Source organism: Chionomys nivalis, chromosome 18 (genome assembly GCF_950005125.1).
Source record: "Chionomys nivalis chromosome 18, mChiNiv1.1, whole genome shotgun sequence".
In the NCBI taxonomy this organism is placed as follows: Eukaryota; Metazoa; Chordata; class Mammalia; order Rodentia; family Cricetidae; genus Chionomys; species Chionomys nivalis.
Window position 1 is genome coordinate 21,284,106 of NC_080103.1, and position 19,616 is coordinate 21,303,721.

The window sequence follows — 19,616 nt, forward strand, 5'->3', positions numbered from 1 at the left end:
AGACAAGAGGCTGGCCCTTCAGTTCAGTTGTTCCTGCTGTTCTCCCAACCCCCACCCGGTGAGGGGCAAAGAAGGCCGGTGAGTCTCTACCACACTGCAGCCAGGCCCTCACCTGCTGCATTGCCCTGAGAAGCCAAAGCTGTGCTGGGTAAGATCTAGGTGGGGCTCAAGGCTATAGGATGGCGGGGTGGGGGGGGGTGATGCAGAAGCAGGAGGTCAGGGGCACCGCGGGGGGTGGGGGGGTAGGGTCTGCAAATCCTGTCTGGCAGCATCTTAATAATAGCAACACATCTCCCGCGGGGTTGAATCCCTCCTCAGGCCTGGGATAGTTGGTATTGATCGGTTCATCTTGCCTACTTCATTATGTTGGCGAGAACCTCTCCAGAGCTCCTTAACTTCTGCACTCTCCACTTGTCCCGGCTCAGGCAGCACCTAGTTGAGCTCTGCACGGAGTTCTGGTGGGTAACCTACGTTCTGCCAAAGAATGGGGTGTTTTCTTTGTGGTAGGGGTCGGGGACACGGAGGGGGGGATCTAACCCGATGGCCAGCTCGGTGGCGCCGGCGAGCGACACACCTCACCGGCTCTGGCCCCCGTCGGTCCCTTTAAGTCGAGTTCGCTGCGGGGCCAGGTGCGGCGCTGCGTGGCGCGGTGCGGCGCGGTGCGGCTGCGGGCGGCGGCCGGGCGCTCCGTACGCGCCGCCCGCGGGACTGCAGAGTCTGCTCCCGGCTGGCCGCCCGCACCCCGCCGCCACCACCGTCACCGCCCGCTGCTCGGATTCTGCCGGCCCTGGCTGTCACCCAGGAACATGGAGGCTCGGATACCCATCTGCAAGGGTAAATCAGTGTCCGGCGTTCGGTTACGAGTGCTGCCATCCTTGCCCGGCTGCAGCGCCCCAGAGGGGCTGCAGGGTACCCCGGTAGTCTGGGCGGGCGAGCTGGTGCCGACCCCTGCTGTCGACCTGGAGGGCTATGGACCCGCGCCGGTCACGGCGGGTGGGGAGTGGGGACTTTCCCCTTCTGAAGAGTGCATGGAATGGACTTGGGGACCCTGTGGTCTGTGCGTGACTTAGGGCGGAGGGCGCAGATTGGAGGTGGCGGGTGATGGGAAGTGCAGCTGACTGCATAGCCATGTCTGGTAAATAGTGGGTGGGTAAGATAGGACCCGAATCACTTGGGTCCTCCCGGTTGCATTTGCCTCTTGGCAACGGAGTAAAATAGGCTTCTCTGCAGTCGCTGTTTTTCCACTTGGCCGGGGTGGTGGGCTGCCGCGGAGTCCCCTTGACTGAGAGGAAGCTAGATCTGGGGCAGCTGCCTGGAGAAGCCTGCTCTGCACTGTCAGAGTTCGGGCTCCTGTGTATTTTCGGGTGGAGACGTGTCTCGGTGGTCCCTCAGCTGGACCTCGCAGGCACCAGCTAGGCTGTCCTCGGGCCCGCAGCGGGAGCCCACTGCGCTGCGCAGGAAGGGGTTAAGGTGGCACGCTCAAGCCGGCCGACGGCTGCAGGCTCCGGTCAGCCGCGCGGATTCCGGCGGGAGCGCGCCCGGCGGAATCCCGGCTGGAACCCTGGGCGATGGGAGAGGTCCCAGACCCCTCCCGGTACTGGGGCCAGCGGGATTGGGTCGGCGGGGGGCCAGCCCGGAAGCCAGTTTCCTCTAGGCTCCCCCTCTCCGAGAAGCCAATCCGCCTCGCAGCCTGGCAGCTTGAGCGTTTGTTCTGTGCTTCCCTGCCGAGATGTGAGGGATTTTCTCTTGGGAAGAAATCAGTGGTCGAGTGCCTGCCCAGCTCAAATGCCACCCAACCCAAAGCAAAGCCTGAGGCCTAGGGATCCCGGAGGGAGAGTAAGTTCAGCGACCCCGGCTATTCAGCATGCTAACAGAGGCTATCTGGCTGTGTGCCGGGGGGGGGGGGGGGGGGGGGGGGGGGGGAGTCTATCTCAAGCTGGGAAGGAGTGTGTGCTGGGGGAAGAAGGAAGGAAGGATTGCTTCTTCACCGGGACGTAGCTAAGGTCAAAGAGGAAAACCCTTCTCCTGGGAGATAGGTGTTCTGACACCAGGATAGAGAAAGCTGTGTCGCTCCTGGTGGCAGCAGAGAACTAAGGGGAGAAAGTATTTCAAGCTGATGAGAAGAAAGGCTTGCTTACCCAGGAGAGGCTAAGAGGGTACAGGGTAGTTCTCTCGGTCACTGGGACCATGGAAAGCAGGCATGGGGGTTTGCCAGAGTGCTTCTAAGTCTTGGTTTCAGCTGCCAGAAACCCCTGGTTTCCAGCTTGCTGCTGTGTTTTCCAGGCAACATCACACCTCCTGAGGACAACCAGGAGAACTCTGGCTTTTGCTGAGCTGTGTGTCTTACCTCCTTCCTTCCAAAGGCTTCAGACCCAGGCTTTACTCTTCTCAAGTCCTGAATGCCCCTGGCCAAGCATCCATCTGTCCCTCCAGCCCTATCCAACCCTAGAGCACACCTCCGGGACCTGGAACCTGCCCTCCTGCTCAGGGTGACTCACCATTATTCCCAGCTCAAGTGAGAAGATGTGACAGGGAGCTGAGCCGCGTATCTGTGTATCTAGGATTCCTGTAGCATCTGATTTGCTCTTCAAGGAACCACAGGCGCCTGCCTGGCCAGGTAAACCAATCCATTAATAACAGCTTATAGAGGTATTGGGGATGGTATCAGGGACGAAGACCAGGCCCCAAACACCCTACCATGAGTACCTCCTGTGGTGCAGGTGTTGGCAAAACATTAGCATACTGCCTGGCGGAAGGCTCCCTTCTTGTTATGGAGCTGTGTCCCAGGATGCTGTGTGGTACAAAGGAGCCTGTTTCTGTCACCTGCCCCCAGTGCATTTCATTCTATAATTGAAAGATTGTTCCCTGAACCCTACTGATCCCCAGACAAGTTAAATGGCGAAAGTAGTGTCAGTTGCAGGGCTGATGGTATGCTAGTGTTCCTGAACTCTTAGCCGAGAGATGGGGGCATCAAATGCAGCTCATGTCAGGTTGCCAATGACTGGCGGTCTCATGCCCTTACCTGCCTCTGTCTTTCAGCCAAACGAGGCTGTGTCTCCAGCTCTCAGAGGGCTCTGGGGCTCTCCTGCAGGAGCACAGCCTGATGCTTCTGTGTTCCCTCGGGTCCAGTTACCAGCACCCTGAGCCCCCTGCTGCAAGCAGCCTGACAGACGGCATAGAGTAAAGCACTCTCCTCAGCCCCAACTATGACAGTGGCTACCGGAGACCCGGTGGATGAGGCTGCTGCCCTCCCTGGGCACCCGCAGGACACCTATGACCCAGAGGCAGACCACGAGTGCTGTGAGAGGGTGGTGATCAACATCTCAGGCCTGAGGTTTGAGACTCAGCTAAAGACCTTAGCCCAGTTTCCAGAGACCCTCTTAGGGGACCCCAAGAAGCGGATGAGGTACTTCGACCCCCTCCGAAATGAATACTTTTTTGATCGCAACCGCCCTAGCTTTGATGCCATCTTGTACTACTACCAGTCTGGGGGCAGGTTGAGGCGACCTGTGAATGTGCCCTTAGATATCTTCTCTGAAGAAATCCGGTTTTATGAGCTAGGAGAAGAAGCGATGGAGATGTTTCGGGAGGATGAAGGCTACATCAAGGAAGAAGAACGTCCTCTGCCCGAAAATGAGTTTCAGAGACAGGTGTGGCTTCTCTTTGAATATCCTGAGAGTTCGGGGCCTGCCAGGATTATAGCCATCGTATCCGTCATGGTCATTCTGATCTCCATTGTCAGCTTCTGTCTGGAAACCTTGCCCATCTTCCGGGATGAGAATGAGGACATGCATGGTGGTGGGGTGACCTTCCACACCTACTCCAACAGCACCATCGGGTACCAGCAGTCCACCTCCTTCACCGACCCTTTCTTCATCGTAGAGACTCTCTGCATCATCTGGTTCTCCTTTGAGTTTCTGGTGAGATTCTTTGCCTGCCCCAGCAAAGCTGGCTTCTTCACCAACATCATGAACATCATTGACATTGTGGCTATAATACCTTACTTTATCACCCTGGGGACAGAGTTAGCTGAGAAGCCGGAGGACGCCCAGCAAGGCCAGCAGGCCATGTCACTGGCCATTCTCCGTGTCATCCGGTTGGTAAGAGTCTTTAGGATTTTCAAGTTGTCCAGACACTCCAAAGGTCTGCAGATTCTAGGTCAAACCCTCAAAGCCAGCATGAGGGAACTGGGCCTTCTGATATTCTTCCTCTTCATTGGGGTCATCCTCTTCTCTAGTGCTGTTTACTTTGCAGAAGCTGATGAGCGAGAGTCCCAATTTCCCAGCATCCCAGATGCTTTCTGGTGGGCAGTCGTCTCCATGACAACTGTAGGCTATGGAGACATGGTTCCAACTACCATTGGGGGAAAGATAGTGGGTTCTCTGTGTGCAATTGCAGGTGTGTTAACCATTGCCTTACCAGTCCCTGTCATAGTGTCTAACTTCAACTACTTCTACCACCGGGAGACAGAGGGAGAGGAGCAGGCCCAGTACTTGCAAGTGACAAGCTGTCCAAAGATCCCGTCCTCCCCTGACCTAAAGAAAAGTAGAAGTGCCTCTACCATAAGTAAGTCAGATTACATGGAGATACAGGAGGGCGTGAACAACAGTAATGAGGACTTTAGAGAGGAGAACTTAAAAACAGCCAACTGCACATTGGCTAACACAAACTATGTGAATATTACCAAAATGTTAACTGATGTCTGATGAAGCCTATTAATGTACTCACAGCTCCACAGGACTAATGCAGATGTTGCATAATAGCCTGCATTGTAGTCAGTGTCCTACAGTGTGCATCTGGTTCTGCATGGAAAGCAATAGTCGTGCAAGTGACTTTTGACCTTTTGATTTTTGATTTAGAACACAGAATATTTATCAATGGCTTTTATGAAATCTTCATCACTGACGTACAGGTTTCCAAAGATGGGAGTCACCTATGGAGCCAGCATCTCATTGGCACAGTGCCGCCACCTCATAGCCCACACACAATCCATCAGATCAACGCCAATCCTAACACCCTAACTAAAGGCAAACACACCTGGCAGGTGCCTTCTCCCTGCCACACCCTACCACCCCACTTCAGCCCACCCACCCCTGCACAGAGGAGCGCTACCATGGCTTAGTTTGAAAGTTCTGCTGACTACTCCAAAGGTCATTCCCATTTTTGCCTTGAAAAGAACACACAGTCCTGTGTGTTGGAATTTCTTTCTGTGTCACAGGCTGGGGTTTGTAGGTTGCAGTTGCCAACTCGATGCTCCGGAGGCTTATGTTTTATAATGGAGATGCAGCATTCTGCTTTTTCTCTGCAGTGTTGGTGTGGGGGAAGCCCAGGGGGTGGGGGAGGGACCGTTAATATGACCAAATATGAGTTGTCAAGTTTTATATTTGTTCCCTTAGGCCTATGGGGAGAAGCTTCCGAATTCAGGGACTTCTCAGCTTCAGATCCGGTTTTCGCAAGCTTCAGGGTCACAGAACATGTTCGATTTCTTCTCTTACTCTGGAGTTTGCAGGCATCTGCTTTCCCGATGGTGTGGCCCTGCTCCACTACAGTGCAGTGGAGTGTACCAGTCATGCAATAGAGCTGCATGGGTGTTCACTGCATGAATCTCAATATTTAAAATACAGAAGATAACCTATCTTCCTAGTAGCCTATACAGTATTCATACGTAGAGTATTAATAGCCTTGGGATGGTATTGAACTAGGCTTTTTTTTCCCCATCAGAAGGCAAAAGCCCTCCATCAGGGAAAAGCAAACAGACTATTTGGAATGGGGAACCAAAACTTCTGGCTGGCCCCCCAGCCCACCCATCTCTGTTCTTTCAATGGGAGCAAAGACTCTGCCATACCAGGAGAATGAACAGAAAAGTCAGAGTCTAAACACTCACATGACTGAACAGTAGGAATTAATCCAGTCGTGGGTATGGCTACAAAGCTTACCAGGACACTGATCCTGAGGACAGGCAGATCTGTGGGTTCAATGTACATAAATATATATCAGCTATCTATCTTTCTCTCTCATGTGTTCCTCTAGTAAGCTATAGAACAATTGCATTTGAACATTGTATAAGCTTATGCAATATTTTGACACAGGGCAATTTATGCATGTGTTTGACTATGTGCACTAGAATATATATATATATACATACACAAGTGTGTGTATATGTACATTATACACACACATACACACACACACACACATATATATATATATTCATTCTCTGGAGTGCAGATTCAGGAGCAAATCCATTGCTTGGTGGGTTGGTTGTATAAGAAGCCCAATGGGTATGTTAAAACCCACTGAACCTGGGTTTGCTGTCATTGCCTCAGACACACTCCAGTGTTCATGGATTCCTAGACATTAGAATTGTCTTTCTGCCCTCCATGTGCTGCAGCTTCAGTTTCCCATGGCTGAAGCTTGTCTTACTGAGTGCAGTGCACAAGGGTCCTATAGCCCTCACAGCTCCAGCTATCCTGGGTCAGGCCCACCCCAGGCCTCTTCTCTACAATTCATCCCATTAATCATTTCCATTATTATCCTCTCCCCCATTTGATTCTCTCTCATTTGCCTCTGCATCCATCACTTTCATGAACCTGTCCCTAGGATGGATCCTCTGCTTTGAAACCAAGGAGTAAAACTCCTTGGGACCAGATTCTGCTGAGCTAGACTTAAAGGAAGCCTCTTATTGGTGGAAATTTCCAAATTCTGGAACCAAGGGATGGATTCTCTACACAGCCCAAAGCATCATTTTCAGTACTAAACTCAAAGTCTCTTCCTAGGACACTGGTAATAAGAGTTTCCCTTTAAAAAATGAGAATTGTCCCGCCTCAAAGAGATGTGCTAGACTTTGTTGACTCCCCATGGGAAGCCTTACCCTCTCTGAGGGGTGGATGGGGGTGAAGGGGGAAGGTGAAGGGAGAAGGAGGAAGGGAGAAAGTAGGAGCTGAGATTGGTATGTAAAATTTCAATTAAATAATAATAATAATAATAATAATAATAAATGAATTACCCCCACCCCAAGAACAGGTAAAGAATAAATGAACACCGTAGAGCCTCAATGTAGAGAATGTATTGGCCTTAGGAAGTGGGGGACAGCTTGTGCCTCTCCATGCTTGGTTTCTTTGTCTTTTGACACGGTGGCTTAAATTCCCCAAACACAATGAATCACAATCAGACTGTTCAGTATTGATTCCAGCCCAGGCATCACTGTTCACTAGTTGGTACCAACAATTATCTTAGGGGAGGGGGGGCACCAGCCCAGGGTGCTAGTCCAGGGTGCTCTTTAGTTCCTGGTCACCCACATCCTCAGAGTATCCCATGCCAGACACAAAGCCTCTGTGCTTCTCTTCTTCTCCTTAGTGGGAGGTGGTGCTGAACTTCATAATGTGGGGTGGGAGGGACATACTGGAGGGTAGAAAGTTAAAGCAACCCATACAGAAGTCTAGGTAGGAGGAAGCTACCTATTCATAAAATCCTTGGCCTGGGAACATAAAATGTGCACACACATGTATCATAAAATAAACAATATGTCATTGTCACACAAAAATATAAAATATGCAACATATACGCAAAATAACCATAGGCCAAAATAATATAAACAGTTACAAATAAGAGATATACAAAACACACATGTCGCCCAAACTAGAATGTGCATACCAACACAGAATTTCTGCAAGAGATATATTTAGCCTGTGTGCAAATACACAGCATACAATTCATATGCAAAATATACAAATCCAACTGGGGGACAATGAATATACATCAAAATGCATAAATGATGCTTTATCGTTGTTTCTGCATACGAGCTCAGCATGTATACACAGTGTACAGAGTTATACTAGATACACACAAAAAGCAGTGCCCATGCCCAACAATACACACAAAATTTAGACATTGAATCACTAATCATGCGTACACTTCCACATCTAAAATTTGATGGACAAAGGCAAGGGATCAGATTTAATTGCTTTTCCTTGCCTATATCAATAACCCTCAACATTCTCCAAGGAGCCTCTTCTTTGACATCCAGGCTCATTCCTGAGACAGGACTCCTGAGGTTTCAAGCAGAAAGATGGGCCGCTACATCAAGCACTGAAATCTCCTGGGTTTGCTACTGTTCACCTTCTTTCAAACAGCACTCAGAGTGCAGGGAAAGTGAAATGACCTGCAAGAACTAGCAACCTAATATGGGCTTCCATGATGTACCTTTTCTTTCAGAGAAAATCCACACAGATGACTCAGTCTCCCCTCCAAGTATCCACAATCTCCAGGTTTATCCCTATTCTCTTGAAGCAGTGATGGCTCAAGAAACTATAGGGTTCTGGACCCTAAGCCAGGTTGAAATACCCCAACATTCTTTGAGCCAAAAGATCTTATTACCCAGCCTTCCAAAGTACCTCTTTGTCTGGAGCCACATCAGAAACTTGATTCTCTATATGGACTTAGCTCCTAAAATGAGACACCTTTTCTTGCTCGTGGCATTTCACTCACCCTTGGGCACGAATCCAATAAGTCAACTCTTGATCACCATCTCTGAGTGTTCAGTCTAGGCATGCTGCCCCACCAGGGCTCCCAGGGAAGCCTGACCTCCCATTCAATTGTGGTGCCTTGACAAAACTGCAGACCAATTTAGCTGAAGTAAAATGTGATGAAGGACGCTAACCTATGTCTAAAAGAGCGTTAACAATCTTTAGAGGACCTGATTTTTATCCTCTATTCTAACACTAGATTTAAACACTTTGTAAGATTACCCACCATCATAGAGCCCCAGGGGCTGCTTCTTCCTGCTCGTAGGACCAGATAGGGCCTGAGTGCCTTTTGGCAAAGGTGTTATGTAGCCTTGGATCAAGTTTCGTGGCTCTATTTCTATGGTTCCAGGTTTCTGAGCACTCCCTTCAAGGTTCCAGAGAGGAGACAACAAGAACTGAGAATGGTCATGTGATCCAAAACTTGTGCACTGGGACTTGTGTTTCTAAAGCGAGATACCAGTTTCCACCCTAACTTTGTGAGATACTCTGTGGCCTTGGACACATTTTAAAAGTTGGGGTTTCTGGGAGGTTGGGAAGGAAGGTTGGGAAGGAAGGAGTCGAGGAAAGGCAGAGAAATTGTCAGGAAAGAGAAAATAACTGAGCACTTGACTTTCTCAAGTAAGTTTATCAAGAACCAAGTTTTCATTGGTTAAATAAATTTAATTCAGGAACCCAAATTTAATTTAGTTAAGGCTCTGTGCCTTTCTGGAACTTCAGTGGTGTATGAATGTCAAGTCTTGGTGAGAAAAGCTGGCTCTTCTAAGGATCCTCTGCTAACCTAGGAAGGAGGAGGACCCCAGAGCTCTCCTGTGTACCCCTCTTCCCCTGCCGTAACAATCTGAGTGTGGCGGATAGGATGGCTACCTGGCCTGAAAGGGGTCTGGTGTATAGGCTACTATTTCTGGTTACACAATAGAAGTCCCTTTTGCCTTGATAAAGTTTCCATTGTTCAGGTTCAAATTCATGACTTTAGTTCACCAACATCACTAGCCACTCGAGTCAACCATCAGGAGATATATGCTGGAAGCTGTCTTCATAGTCATTGTGACTGTCATCTGTACCCTCAGACTTGGCCCTTGTTGAGACCCCCAACCTCCATGGAGCAGAAAGCAGGGAAGGACAGGAGGAGTAAGGAAATCCCTTACAAGCACCTCAACTAACGTAGTCCACTTTGCCTCTCTTTCTGTCCCCCTTCCCGCTGGAACTCAGCTCCATCCCTCATAGTTTGTGTCTAATGTTTTTAAAGAGGAAATGTACAATAAAAGCAATAGTGACTGTTTTCTTTAGCAATAGCTCTTTCAAAATCTTGCTCTCAGGACTGAAAAGTGATAGATAGTAAATAGACCACCAGGTAATGCCCTTGACCTCTGGACATTTGTTCCCAGTTTCTGTAGTTCATCCCACTTGATCCCATGAATGATTCCTGTCTGCTAAGGTCTGACCTCCTTCCGGAATGAACAAATACACAGAGATGCAGTGTTCCCCCAAGGAAGGCCTGTGAGAAGGTCTTCTTTTGTCGTCTTTCGGGCTCTTTTTTGTGCGCATCTCTCTCGGTATGTGTCTCTGTGCCCCTCTTCCACTGCCTCTCCTTCCTACCTGTTCTTTCACAGCACCCTAGAGACATCTAGGCACTGAAACCCTTGCATTTGAGTGACCTCATGCCAGCCCATCTTGTTGACTTTGTGTTCGTCTGTCAGGTATAATGGAAGCCTATAGGAGAGCGCTTACTGATAGATGAGAATAAAGCATCCTGAGCCATTATAGAAGATCCTTTCCATGCAGTAAAAACCATTACTTGATTCTTTTGCAGCCCTCTCCAGGGAGATGAATATGAGAGAATGTAGCCCTGAGGTGTACGCCTGGGATCAGTTACTTGGGCAGATTTGGGGATTGACCTTTGACTCTCCTTCACAATAGACTGACTTGCTCGACCATATAGACTTTAATCAGCACTTCAGAACAAAATAAGTCTTATGGCTTTGAAGAGAGGTGGACGGGCACAGAGGTGCGGGTGGTCAGGGAGTAGCATTCATGAAATAAACCCCACTTGCCACTACAGGGTGCAACTGTGCAAATATTTCACACATCACCCAGGGTTTTGAAAGGGATCCCTTTCTTGAAACATCTGTGAGGTGAGCTATTACCATTCAGGCTGGAATCAGGGAAGGCCGGCGACCCCGGGAGCCCATTCCATTCCTTCTCAGTTTACTTTGCTCCACACATTCTTGTATAGCCTAACCTTGGGAAATCTCAGGGAGGAGAGTGTCCTGAATGCTTTGCAATCTGGTTATTGGAGGGGAGATGGGAAAATGTGTGGTTCAGCTTCTGTGATTGGAAAGTGGTATTTCTGAAATAGGTTAGGATAAAAACTCTTGCCTTAGTTAAGTAGAGTGTTTTGAGAAGACAGAAGACCTTGCATGGCTCAGCGTCAACCTTCTAAACCTCAGTGCTTGGTGTATGGAAGCGGAGATGAAGCAGACCAAAGAGACAGGCTAAATAATGCTGGCTGAAAAATAGATGTGGGCACATCATAGCTTATCAGAGGATGCTCTGTTTGCCTCTTCCTACTCAAAGTATAGAAAGACAACATAATTCCTGTCAATAAGGATTTTAGTTAATTGGTCCTGAGTTATTTGAGGTTTCCTATATATACCTGTGTGTATATATGTATAGTGTATGTATATATGTATGCCATTATTTCAGAAAATCACACAAATAGGTGTTGACCAATCTCAGTTTCACTAGTGTGGAATAAATTTGGCATTCTAAGGAATAAGCTGCGTTTACTTGAATTTCAACGTGACCTTTTTCGCATTCTTTCCACCTCTCCAGCTCTGTGCTTTTTCTGCTTAAGAAACTATCTAGAAGGCATTTCTTCAAACAAAAGGACAGGCTCAGGGTTGCCTCTTTCCCTTCCCTGCCAGGAGGCTGCCTGACGCAAGGATCAAAGGGAAGTGTGATCCCAGGACCAGGTGCTTTCTTTTCCTTTATTCTGCCTGCCTTGTTTGGCTGTAACCTCATCCCTCGAGACCAGAAAAGTTATGCCCAACTTTGTAGCTCTAGGGCAGTGGAATATTCTGAGACTTGGCACAGGGCTGGTCTCTAGTTTTCTCTCGGTCGGTGTTAGAGTCCTAGGCTTGAATTTCTTGAGTTCTGACACAACCTCAGTGAAGAATGAAAAATGTGGACATTGTGGTCATTGGTGAAATGAACCCAGTAGGCAGTTGAGTCCGCGTAGTGTAAACAGAGGGCCAGGCCTAGAGCAATTAAGACCCACTTGTCTTCTTGGGGGATGAGTTGTATACACTATTCAAGAAACTTCTGGGTAGAAGCCTAAACATGCCCTCCTTGCTATCCTGTCTGGCAATGTTAAAACTCCCAGGGAAACACTTTTCTCAGCCTCATCTCTGCATTAAACTGTGTGCACTTTACTTGGAAGTGGGTGGGAGGGATTCCTCGCTAGTATCTGAAGGTGATACAGGGGTGGCTGTCATCTGCCCGCCTTCCCAGAAGCTCAGAAATCTGGTCAAGTTAGCCACCATCCAGGAGTGGAAGCCTTTAGCCTTGACTTAGCATGACCAGCTGGTGAATGCCGCCGTTGGCCTGTCTAAATGGTCCCCTCTCATCCGGCGTGAGCCTCGGCATGGAAACTCATCTAACTTCCTGTGCTCTTCTACACTCCTAAAATAGTCGGACATGCTCCAGATGAGTGTGCAGCTGAGAAGTCCTTGCATCATTCGACTGACGGATGCATAGTGCAGGTGTGATTACATAATACTGTGAACAGCTGCTGCAGTAGCTCCGTAATGAAGGGGAGTAGAGAAACGGCTGGGTGATGGGACCTTAGGTAGCTACCCAGAGGACTCCACGCTGTGTCTCTGGGTCCTTGTGAGAGTCCTCTAAGCCCTGCTTCTCCTTGAAAACGGCTCCCTAGACACTGCTGCCTTGTTTGTCTGACTGCGTAAACACTCGGAACTGCAGAGAAAGCAAAGGAGGAGCTTAGGGAAGAGCCTGTTCAGGGGCATGCTTTGCTGGCAGACAGTTTCCATATTTGCTGCTAGCGTGACTGGCTTCTGAACTTACGAAGCCAAGGGCAGACTCTTTGGCCTGCCAGGTGAGGCTAGAAAGGAGCACACGAGTTCACAGCTGTTCGCTGGACTAGAGAAGCGAGAAGTGAGGCCCGGGTGGCTTTGGCAAGGGTGAGTCTCAGCTCCTGAGAGTTTGAACATGCTCGGTGCCTGCCCCAGTTCTGCCTTCACGTGGGAGCCAGCGACCCAGTTTCTTTTTGTTGTCGTGCTTGGATGGTTCCTTCATTTGAAGGGCTCCAGGAAGCTGGAAAGTCCCAAGATTGAGCTCCAGCCCTGCTGAGCAAACAGTGCCCCAGCCAAATTGGCCTCTTCCTGGGTTTCTGCATCCATGAACCCCTCTCTCCCACTGAGGGTGATCTTGGAACAGCCAGGGTTAATGGTGCCAGCAAGCAAGGAGGATTCTCTTGTTTCCATTACAGACGGAGCTGTAAAGCTCTTAAGTGGGGGGTTGTTGCGTGCTTATGGGCTTATTATATAGGCTGTCTCTGGAGAACATATCTATATATAATATATTATATATATTATATACGTGTGTGTATAAATATCTGTGTGTATATTTATACACACAACGTGGAAATAGGCTCATGCAGCACAGATTAGTTAGGGTGTCCACTGGCTTCTTTGCTGCTCATGCATGACTCTGCAGCTGCCCTCCCGTGTCCTGTCTCTTAAAAAAAAAAAAATCACTGAAAACTCAAAGAGGAGAGGAAGATAAATAAGCCTCTCTGGGATCAATAGGAAAAGGAACTCCAAGGCTGATGGCAAAGCTTCCTAAGGATGATGCTGAAAGGGAACTTGGGTCTCCATGGTGATAAGAGACCAAGAACCAATGAGAGCTGAAGGCGGAGCAGGACTTGTGAGGAGGACTCATGGGAGTTGGAAGTCATTTAACTATTTGTTTGCTTCATGAAAATTTAGACACCAGCTGTAACTGCATTGCACAGGATGTAGAGATGTTAGCTTTCCTGCTGACATGGTCTGGAAGCTTTCAGCCCCACCAACACTGCCCCCACCCAGGACTTGTGCAGCTGAGAGTTCCTGTGTCAGTAGGGTCTGATGTGTGTACATAGATTATACATATATGTGTACATATGTGCCTCAATGAACATTGCCTGTTCACCTTATCGTGGGTGTACATAGACTTCATAGAGCTCCACAGTCTTTTGTAAATATTGACACAAGTAAATAAGTACATAAATATATATTACTGAGGATTTATTTTAACATCATTCTGTGTGAAATGACAAAAATAAAATTTTTGACAGACACCAATGCTTTCTGCCCTCATTCCTGTTTGGGATTGTTGTCTTTACAAGATAAAAATGTGCCTGTTTTACTCTCCCTTGTCTGAAGCTGCGAAGGCTCATCAGCCCAGAACTGCCCATCAGTCCTGATGATGCATCAGGAACCACCTTAGCTATATGCCCATTTGCCGTTGCCTGTGAGTCCCATGCAGACACCGTGGGACATGGGGAAAGCAGAAATGGGTTTGGGATCTCTGACATTACGTCAGCATCTTCCACATAACTGGAGAATGTACAGAAAGGGGGACTCGAGTACAGAATCCCAGTGCAGCCTAGGTTCATTTAACTCCTTCATTCACCTTTGCCAGCAATGTTGTCTTCAGACCCAAACTCGCTTCTCATTGCTGCAGGTGCCATGAAGTCTGGACCAACTAGATTCTCAGCTCTCAAATGGTACACTGCGTAAACCGAGCATGGAGGTCCATGCCTATAATCTCATCTCAGCAGTCTGAAGGCGGAGGCAGGAGGATCAGAAACCCAAGGCCATCTTTAGGTACATACTGAGTTTGAGGATAGCCTAGAGCACATAACACCCTGTCCCAAAAATAAAATTTAAAAGGACAGAGGCAACCTGGTTCTCTAGCTCTACGAGGTATCTCTTGGAGAAAATTCTGGCACATATTGCTGAGACACATGTGTCTTCTTGCCTTTCAGGGCTAAGTGCATCCAGAACTGAACGTCCCAGCTTTCCAGTGGCTCGGAAGCTGCCATAGTATAGAGTATGACCACAGCAAGGCCCTTGTCCTTAGCCACCAGCAAGTGCAACCTATTTCACCCAGCACCCATCCTTCATCCTGCCCAGGTATCCCACTCCAGACCTCAGTTTCTCCTCCCAACAGCCTGCCATGCTCTGTCCCTAGGAAACAAGCTAAGCCTCCCTCTAGTCTTCCCCCAACTCGCATCCTGATCTCACCTGTAGAAAGGTGTGTTTCTGGGCAGCAGGCACTGAGGTCACAAGGAATAAGATGGGGGAAAAGTGCATTAATTTGCTGCTGACCCCGCCAGTGAGTATTTTTTGTGGCATCAGAGACTTGCAAGATCTGTAGACCTCTGCAGAGCAGACCGTTCTGACCAACAGGATGGGTCTCCTTTCCTCAAAGAAGTGGGAAATGGAGTCAGGTTCCCAGGCTAGCCCTCTTGTTACTCTACTCTACCAGATATGGAATTCCTGACTCCAAGGGGCTGAAGGGTAGCAGCTGTGGAGACGTTTGCCTGTCTCTTACTGCTTGGGGCTTGTTAGGGGAAAACACATGGGGAAGGAAGAAAAAGAAAGTTTCTAAGGGTGAGAACTGAAACAGCAAGGTCTCCAGTAGTCTTTCTACTTGGAGATGGAAAGAATGCTCAGATAACCCCAGGTAGGCCTCCCCAGCCAATTGAGCACGCTGGACAATCTCTGCCTGGCCTGGAGCTCCTGCCCTGTTTTCTCTCCACCACAGAGGCCTGGAGCCGTGGACGGAGTCCACCAGTAACCTCCAGTTCAAAGGGGCATGGATGGTGACAGAGTGGAATGCTAGGGAGAGATCCCATGTCGTTCAGGGCCAGGTCTGAACAGGGAGGAGCAACACTGCGCGGGCCCAAGCGAGAAACAAAATAGTCCCTCCTACCCTCGTGAACGAGAGCGGGGCAAAAGGCTGCGGGTTTAGTCTCTGATCGTCCCTCAGAAGCTGAGACACGGGGACATGCTTATATATCCTCTCTGAGCCTCAGTTTACACACATCTACAAAAGGAGCCATGAGCCTTCCCAGTCTTGTGAAGATTAAATGAGCACCTGGTAAATCAAAATGTCAATTAAAAATATATGAATATACCGTCTCCCGAAATTCCAAGCTGAAAAGACCCACACAGGGCAGGATACTGAGGGCTATGGGACATAAGTTGAAGGATTTGGAGCTGGGGAAATGCTTCAGTGGGTAAAGTGCCTGCTGCAGACTTGAATACCCAGCACACATGTAAAAGCTAGACAAATAGGAGTGCATAAATGTAATCCCAGGGGTGGGGAGACAGGGACCTGTGGATGCCTGGAGCCCATTGACTAGATAGTCTAGCCAAATGGATGAGCTCCAGGTTCAGAGAAAGACCTTGTTCAAAAAATAAATTGGGGAGTGATGAAGGAAGACACTTAGATCAACCTGTGCCCTACACACGTGCCGTGAATGTGCATGTGTGTGCACACGCGTGCACGCGCATGTCACCTTCTTCCACTCTAAGGATTCCTAATCTAACCCAAGATTAACCCCAGAAGACTTGAAACCTCTAAAAAACACATTTGACGTGCCATATTACAGCCATTTTTCTGTAGAAAGTGTCCACAGCTATCCACAAGATCCCAGAATTAAAACTACCGCCCCGTCCTAGCCTGCGATGGCTTCATCATGTTTCCAATGTCCAGGATGGAAAAAGAAAATACTTTCCCAGAATTATTTCTTTTATTTATTATTTTTTTTAAAAAGCCCCTGGAGCTTAGAATACTCTTGTCCTGTGTATCTTCCGGCCACAAGAAGAGAGGAACTCACCCAGCAGCGTGTTAGTGAGGGCCACAGAGCCAGGCCAGACTTTGCCCATCATGGCCTACCCTACCCCACCAGACGTCTCTTTCTACGAATCTGTCCTTCTGCAGTAGCTGTGCCAGGGCCTGAGCTCCAGAATTCGGACCTGAAGTGTCCTCAGGCTGGTTTAGCATAGCTGTCGGGGAGGAGCACATATGTTCTGATGTGAAATTCATGCTATTTAAATGATATGTAAATGCCAAGTCTGCATCTCTTTGATCCCCTCTCAACCCGACTTTCTCGCCAGGGCTATTACTCCCTTTTGTTCCCTCGGGCTACCTCCTCCTCCCTACACTCCTCTTTAGGTCAGTAACTAGCTGCTTCCACAAATCACTGCCTTATCAGGAAAAGATCAAGGCTACTTGGCCAAGTACCTGTTCCATCCTGAACACTAGCCAGAGCTCTGAATGCTTAATGGTTTGTAGTGGAGTTAGGAAGAAGATCTTCCATCTGCACGGCTGCCAGCACTAAAGGAAAAGCTGCCTCTCTCCAGGTCTGCTGCGATGGAAGATTTACACTCTGTTTTGCTGATCATTTGGGGAGCCAACAGTTGTGTGAGAAGGAAAACTGCTGTGAGTTAGGGTGCCTTCTTTCCTCTCCTAACCTCAGCACCTTACATACCATATCTACCTCATTAGCCTCTCCATACCTCATATCTGACACTGCTCCAGACACTGAATATCCACTGAATGAATGAATGAATGAATGAATGAATGAATGCACCTCTCAGTCACAATGGCAACCAAGCTATCCATGTCTCTGGTCCCGCAGAGACAGGGTGATAATCTAGGGCTCCTTTACCTCTATAAGCTGCTCTGAGTCACCTGATTTAAATGGCCCTTGATCAAAATGCCCCCTATTTCCTAATGCTCTGCCCCAGATGTCCCAGAGCATCTAATGTCTAGAGCTAAATCCTACAGAAGTTCCATGGCCAAGCCTGACTCAAGGAACTAGAGCTCAGAAGGACTCCCACGGGACTCTCAGATTCTAAGCCTGAGAAAATCTTGTGGCTTGGGAGTTAGCATTGGGTTCCATTCTCTGTTCTACTGCACAGTACATAAAGGTTACAAAAACAAGACATACGGAGGTATTGGAGGGCAGCACAGTGGTCATAGGGGGTATGTGGTGCCTTGCATGTGCCAAGGACTTACTTTGCACGCTGTGTACTCCAAAATGTGCTTCCCAAGAGGCATGTCATTAATTTACCTGCAAGTTCTGTAAGAAGTTACTGTCTACATTCACATATGGAAACTGTAACCTGGGTTGTATTTGTAAGTCAAGGTCACACTGCCGAAGAGCTGGCAGAGCCGCTGTGCCGCTGAAGCCCTTTCTTAATGAGCCTTGCAATCAATAGAATCCTCCTATTACCACTGTCTCCTTGCCCATGTAACTGAGGACTTCAAAGCTTAGAGGAAGACAAATAAGAAAACCTCATCTGCGTTAACAGTCAAACTATCCTACGTAGCCTGGTAGAGCTGGGTTGGAAAAGACCTTGACTTTGACTTTAAGCCCATTGTGCAGATCCCTGGAAAGTGGCAGCAAAGATCTGTGCGGCAGGGAAAGGCTCTAGCCTAAAGAAGCAGTTCCTCCCCCTGCAGAGCAGGAAGACAGACCAGGTAGGAACTGAGCTAGAGTGTCACGGTCCAAGGGATCTCCTGCCAGGCACAGTTCACAGAAACAAGGCTAGGACAGCTAAGTACTTCTCTGTTTTAGGGGGCAAAGCCCCATTCAGATCCCGGTCAACTAAGAGTCCAAGGCGGCAGGTGGCAGGCACCTTGCCTACACAGTCCACAACCCAACCACCCAGGCTTGTCAAGCTTAGATTGCTGAACCAGTAGAACCAGAAATCTGTGAGAGACTGGAAGGTAGGCAGACTCCCTGGTAGGCAGACAGACAGGGAGAGGGGCATGGTTAGCTAATAAAGGTAATGGGTTCCAAATATGGCCAGCTTCTTCCTCACCCTCCAGCCTTGAGATGAAAGCCTCGTAGTTTAAAACAAAGACCTTCTTGGCTTCTACCTCCGACTGGCAGGCCTCTTGCTGGTGGACTAGCTCAGGAGTTACCGGCCGGAACAGGGCCTTTCACACGACAGCTCTGAGCCAATTAACTGCCCTAAATTTCTTCAACCTGACAAACCCTGAATTAGGGGAGGAAAACACGTCAGAGACTTTAAAAACCCAGCCCTCAAGAAGAGAGTGGATTTTTCAGCCTTAGGAGTCCTGTGTCCCTCTGCCGTCCCCCACCTCTCCCCGTGTGTCTGTTGTGTGCATGTGTTTCCTCATCCCCAATAAACTCTCCTTCAACGGCTGATTCTGTCTGGTGCTGTCTGAGGTGTCTGAGACTTCTCCATGGCCACCTGTGGCACTCGAGAATTTTCCTGCCTTTAAATTCTTTAACTAGCAGGGCAAACGAAATCAAGACCCCCTAGACTATGTCATTAGCCACACAGTCCCTCATCTACGACAGTCCTACCTGTTCCTAACACTCCTTCCTCTCCAAGATGCTTCAAATAGTAGCTATGGATCTCTTTTCTGCCTCTCTCAAGGGTAAAGAGGGACCAGAACCACTGTGAGACATACATGTTAATACACACATGCGCACAAATGCACGTTTACACACTCGTGTGCGTGCGCACACACACACACACACGGTAAATACAAAGTCCTAGATGACTCTGAAAGCTGGCAAGAATAAAAGAGGCATTGTGTGTACAGTAGATTCACTGACTCAAATCTACCCATGAACACCAACCACGTGCAGGCACTGTGCCCTGAGCTCTGCCTGTGTAATCTCATTTAAGTCTCACCACACTATGAGGTCACTGTCACTATGCGAAATTTTAGATGCGGGATTAAAAATGCAGAGAGGCAAATTAATACCCACTCATTCACAGCTAATGAGGAGCATGTTTCGTAGTCAAATGCAAGACATCTGGGGAGTACTGAAACCCAGAACAGGAAACCACGGCCAGCCCCCAGGTGGGAGTGTTACTGCCGCCACATCTGCCAAGGACACTGACTCTGTTCCCCTGAGCCCTCTGATACATGGACTCCTCCAGGAAAATATAGGAATGTCACCACCTCGATGCCTTAGGGAGGGGAGTTAGGAAGTCTGGGGATTACAATGTGCAGCAGAAATTGGATCACCTGCCT

At 48.7% G+C, this 19,616-nt stretch overlaps 1 protein-coding gene across 3 annotated transcripts; it reads left to right on the forward strand.

Moving 5' to 3' along the window:
• Window positions 1-678: 678 nt before the first annotated feature.
• On the forward strand, window positions 679-13,881 carry Kcna2 (potassium voltage-gated channel subfamily A member 2). 3 transcript variants are annotated; one of them, XM_057793122.1, is made up of 3 exons: window positions 679-834; window positions 2,284-2,617; window positions 3,040-13,881. In XM_057793122.1, exon 3 carries the CDS (start codon window positions 3,207-3,209, stop codon window positions 4,704-4,706), a length of 1,500 nt encoding a protein of 499 aa, XP_057649105.1. In that variant the 5' UTR covers window positions 679-834; window positions 2,284-2,617; window positions 3,040-3,206; the 3' UTR covers window positions 4,707-13,881. The 3 variants fall into 3 exon arrangements, with proteins under 3 accessions (XP_057649105.1, XP_057649106.1, XP_057649107.1); XM_057793123.1 differs by lacking the exon at window positions 679-834 and adding an exon at window positions 1,144-1,836; XM_057793124.1 differs by lacking the exon at window positions 679-834 and adding an exon at window positions 1,144-1,836 and having other exon boundaries at window positions 2,364-2,617.
• The last annotated feature ends 5,735 nt before the right edge of the window (window positions 13,882-19,616 follow it).